This window comes from Zeugodacus cucurbitae, chromosome X, assembly GCF_028554725.1.
Source record: "Zeugodacus cucurbitae isolate PBARC_wt_2022May chromosome X, idZeuCucr1.2, whole genome shotgun sequence".
NCBI lineage: Eukaryota > Metazoa > Arthropoda > Insecta > Diptera > Tephritidae > Zeugodacus > Zeugodacus cucurbitae.
In genome coordinates, this window is record NC_071672.1 from 27,173,493 (window position 1) to 27,178,286 (window position 4,794).

At 33.0% G+C, this 4,794-nt stretch overlaps 1 protein-coding gene across 1 annotated transcript; it reads right to left on the reverse strand.

The window, feature by feature from the left end:
• Nucleotides 1–834: 834 nt before the first annotated feature.
• LOC128923136 (putative nuclease HARBI1) lies at nt 835–2,574 on the reverse strand. The gene is made up of 3 exons (XM_054235618.1): nt 2,456–2,574; nt 2,030–2,397; nt 835–1,973 (listed from the first exon to the last, which is right to left on the reverse strand). The coding sequence occupies exons 1-3, from the start codon at nt 2,557–2,559 to the stop codon at nt 1,393–1,395; spliced, it is 1,053 nt and encodes a 350-aa protein (XP_054091593.1). The 5' UTR covers nt 2,560–2,574; the 3' UTR covers nt 835–1,392.
• Between the last annotated feature and the right edge of the window lie 2,220 nt (nt 2,575–4,794).

Consider the following 4,794-nt stretch of genomic DNA (forward strand, 5'->3'; position numbering starts at 1 on the left):
TGCACCACAAACATTTTAGATGATATGTTTTCGCAGGAGCTGTTGGAGCCAATTAGTTTTGAATGTTCTCAGACAAATTTATCGTCGCCTTCGGAGTTGTCGTTTTCAACTCCGATCCGGAAAAGAGTAAAGAAAACAAATAGCGATGACGACGGCTGCTTCAAAGAAGCGTGCGAGCTATACAAAAGCATGTGTGCAGAGAGGAGCAAAGGCAGCGAGGCGGTGAGGTCGTTTGGTGTTATGTTGGCCTCTATCATGAACGATAATAACATAAAACAAATGAAAGCAATACAAGTTTTAACAAATTCATTATTTGCTATTAAATCGGAACCCGAATAATTTTTTTTAATTGTTAAATCATTTCTTTGATGTTTTATACATATATTGAATTAATATGTAAAAATGTTTAACAGGCTTGTTACCTAGACGTAAGAAACAACGATGTATCTCATTTTTCCAAAATAGTTTTAAAATGTTTAAAAGGCTTGTTACCTAGACGTAAGAAACAACGATGTATCTCATTTTTCAAAAATAGTTTTAAAATGTTTAAAACGCTTGTTACCTAGACGTAAGAAACAACAATGTACCTCATTTTTCAAAAATAGTTTTAAGAATGTATTTGAAAAAAAAATAAAACAATTTGTTTTTATAACTCTTTAATTTTGTGTCTTTGTCTTTTATTTTTTGTGTGTTATGTAGTTATGTTGGTAGTGATTAGTTATTGGAAGGTTGTTGTCATTGTGTAGTTGCAGAAAACATTCACCAATTTTTTTAAAGAATCATGGCGTTTTGATTGGGAAAAATTATCCTACTTTGTATGTACATTTATTTGATTATACAGCCTATGTCTTATTTACTAATTAGATACCGTCATAATTATGATTTTGTCGGTAAATAAAATATATACATATATTTTCGTAATAAACTTTACTATACAGAATTCATTTGCCATATGCCTGTGTAATCTTCCTAATACAGATAATTACCATCTTTTTCAGTAAATAAAACAATATTTATAGATATATCTATGGTGTATACGTATGACACAGGTATACTTACGTGCGGAATTATAACCAGTATGTGAAAGGGGCAAACACACGATATTTGTAAAACGTTATAAAAATTATTATTAGGTTTATTAAATGGAAATTCTCTTTGATGAAATACAATTGGTTTGTTACAAGTTTAATAAAATTAATGAGGGTTACTAAGATTCACCACACACATACAAAGCGCGGAAAAATATGTTACTAAGTCATGTAAACATATGGTTTAATAAAATATCATAAAAAAGTTAACGTAACAAAAAGTATAGTACTTCATACTTGGATTACAATTTTACACATTAAATACGATATAAATAAATATAAATATAAATAAAATAAATATACACTAAATACGATCTTCTTGAAATGAAACTGCTCCCTGGTTAATAAAATATTCTGCCAAAAAATCCCTTACACGGAATGCGATACAAGATGCATTGCGTCGAGTTGAACTTATTGAATGTAATGCACCTCCAACACTCTCTAAATCTTCACGCCATTCTCCCTCCAATATTCCATGGTCTGCGGTGTCTGTGTCTACAAATGTATCTGGACAATACCAACGATCATGGTCATTCAACATTACAAAATTGTGAAGAACCAAGCAGGTTAACACAATTGTTTCGCAGTTCTTTGGGCTAAAGTCTATGACCTTTCGTAGAACACGCCATCGAGCGGTTAAAATACCAAAGCTATTTTCGATTACTCTACGAGCTCGCGATAACCGGTAATTGAAAATTGCTTTGTTTCGTGGCAGCTGTGCACTGGGGTAAGGTCGCATTAAGTTTTCCTTCAACGGAAACGCTGCGTCGGCCACAAAAAAATGTGGAAAATCTGTTGAGGATTCATTCCATAATGGAGCTCTTGGTGGTAGTGGCAATTTGTTTTCCAAGAGCGCTTTACCAAATTTAGATTGCTGAAAGACACCTTGAAATAAAATAAAAATAAGTAAATATCTATATATTGCAAATCTTTTAATGTACCTCCGTCACTTTGTCCTCCATAGCTACCAATGCTGGCAGAGGTAAACGTATACCTAGCGTCGCAGGATGCCATTAAAACTATACTATAAAACTTTTTATAGTTATAAAATAACGAGCCTGAATTTTGTGGACGAACAATAGCTATATGCTTCCCGTCAATTGCTCCGACACAGTTGGGTATATTCCACAGTTTTAAAAAATCTGCAGCAATATCTTTATATTGTGCGGTACTTGGCTCGCTAAGGTATATCGGGGACAGATGTAACCAAAGTATTTCACACGTTTCAAGTACGATATTCCGCACTGTTGTTTTGCCTAACTTATGCATCGAGGCTATGACCTCAAAAGGTGTTCCATAAGCGAGGTACCTAAAAAATATATGAGAATACAATTAAATGAATATGTTTCAAGGATTGTTTAACTTACATTAATGTTATAACCACTCGCTCCTCGACGCCAACTTGTTGTTTTGGTTTTTTTAAAAACGGACTAATTATATTTAAAAGAATATTGTACACTGTGTGATTCATCTGTGTTAAAAGAAATAGTTTTTGGTCGTCTTCTTTTAATTTTAAAAAGTTCTTCCAGAAGAAACCATTTGGGTTTCTATCCCGATTAGCTGGATGAACGGAGCAGCGGCATTTACGTCTTCTCAAAACTTTTCTTCTTTGAAGGCGAAGAATATTTAAATAAACAAGTTCTTGGAATAAATCACTATCCATTATTAAAATTTATTATTATTGTTAAGGTATTCGGCAAAACAATTTGTTTTATTATTTATTAAATTTTCACAAACTTCACAAATCAATTAAAATGTCACATTTGTGTGCTCTCTCAACATTCAAAAACAGCTGATTTCTACGCGCTGTGTTTAGTATAACTGCATCTAAGTTTTCCAAGTCAAATTTTTCGAAGCTGAGTCAAGTCAAGTATCGGTAACTGGAGCTTAAGAAATAGCTCGCGGACACTTTGGCATCCATTAGGGAATACCAGGACGCAAGGGGAAAAAATATACTTCTACGGAAAGTCGATATACAGAAGAGGAAAGTTTTGTCGCTGAACACAAAAGGTGATTAATACGATCCTTGCCAAATAGAAGCAGAAAACTACTGAAAAACCATGGAGGATATACTGGTTATTAAAAACCCATACACCAAACTACAATTTTTTGTTTTTATTTAGAATCAAATATTTTACACTTATTATTTTTTATAAATGGTATTTCTTCTTATGAAAACATTTTCAGTTTAAAAATTCAGAACGAAAAATTTTTGATATATTTCAGTTGAATTACATAAAACATTAATATAACTAAAACAAAATTGTTTGAAATGCAACAACTTCAAAGTTATTAAGTAAAAACTGTACACACCTATTATTTTGCCCAAGAGTATATATGCTGATTTTCTCGTATTTTCCGTACAATCCAACGGGAATCACTTTCGTTAAATATTTTATTATGAGCCGATTTTTTTTTATTTGCTACACTATTTTCACGAACATAACGTTCAATGATATGCCGAATAGTTCCTTGACTCAGTTTCACCATTTACGCGCCTTTGCGCTGACTTTTTCCGTCTTTATAATACTTAGGACTAACTCGGGTACTTCAATACTTGTTTGGCGGCTCATTTTGAAATATACTTTACAAATGACAATACTACAATCTAAAAACTTGTAAATATTATAAGACTGCGTGCAGCTAAATAAAAAGTTAGAATTATATTCATTTTTGTATTGCTAACAACAATAATATCAGAAAACATAAATTGCGGCATTAAAAACCCTTAAATTCCAGAACGTGGTTTGCCTACTACGTCGACATTATAGACAGTTACCGTTACCTTTTTTGTATTCTATAGTAGGATTTTATTTTGAGGAAATTCATCCGACAAAGTTGTAACGACTAGCTGCGGCGCGCGAATTTATACTGAAACAAGAAAAAACGTTAACTTCGGCTGTACCGAAGCTAATATACCCTTCACAGGTGCATTTCTTTTAGTAACTATGTGTTTAAGCAAATCTAAAGACGTAAGATAAAGTAAGTAAAAAAAAAGAAAACATTTTACTAATTCTTTTTAGCCGGGTTGTTTGCTAGAAACATTAAGGTTATATAGTTAACCGATCTGATCTCTTCGGAGATTATATTATTACCTTAAGCATTATATTAATCCATGTCAAATTTCTTGAAGATACCACGTCAAATGCGAAAATTTTCCATACAAGCCATTGAATCCGATCGTTCGGTTTGTATGGCAGCTATATGCTATAGTGAACCGATCTGAACAATTTTTTCGGAGATTAAATTATTTCTATGAACAATAACTAACACCAAATTTCGTGAAGATATGTAGTAAAATGCGGAAGTTTTCCATAAAAGCCCTTGATTCCGATCGTTCAGTTTGTATATATGATGTAGCGGTCCGATATCGGCAGTTCCGACAAATGAGCAGCTCCTTGAAGAGAACATAACATCTGCAAAATTTCAAAACGATATCTTAAAAACTGAAGGACTAGTTCGTATATATACAGACAGACGGACATCGCTAAATCGACTCAGTTCAACATACTGATAATATATACTTTATAGGGTCTCCGACGCTTCCTTCTGGGTGTTACAAACTTCGGGACAAACTTAATATACCCTGTTCAGGGTATAATTAACAACGGCAAAGTTTGTATTCTGTAGTTACCTGACGTACAAAGCTCATTCCCGGGTCGTAATGTAGATCAGGTTAAGTTAGCGATCCTCAGTTTTTTACCAG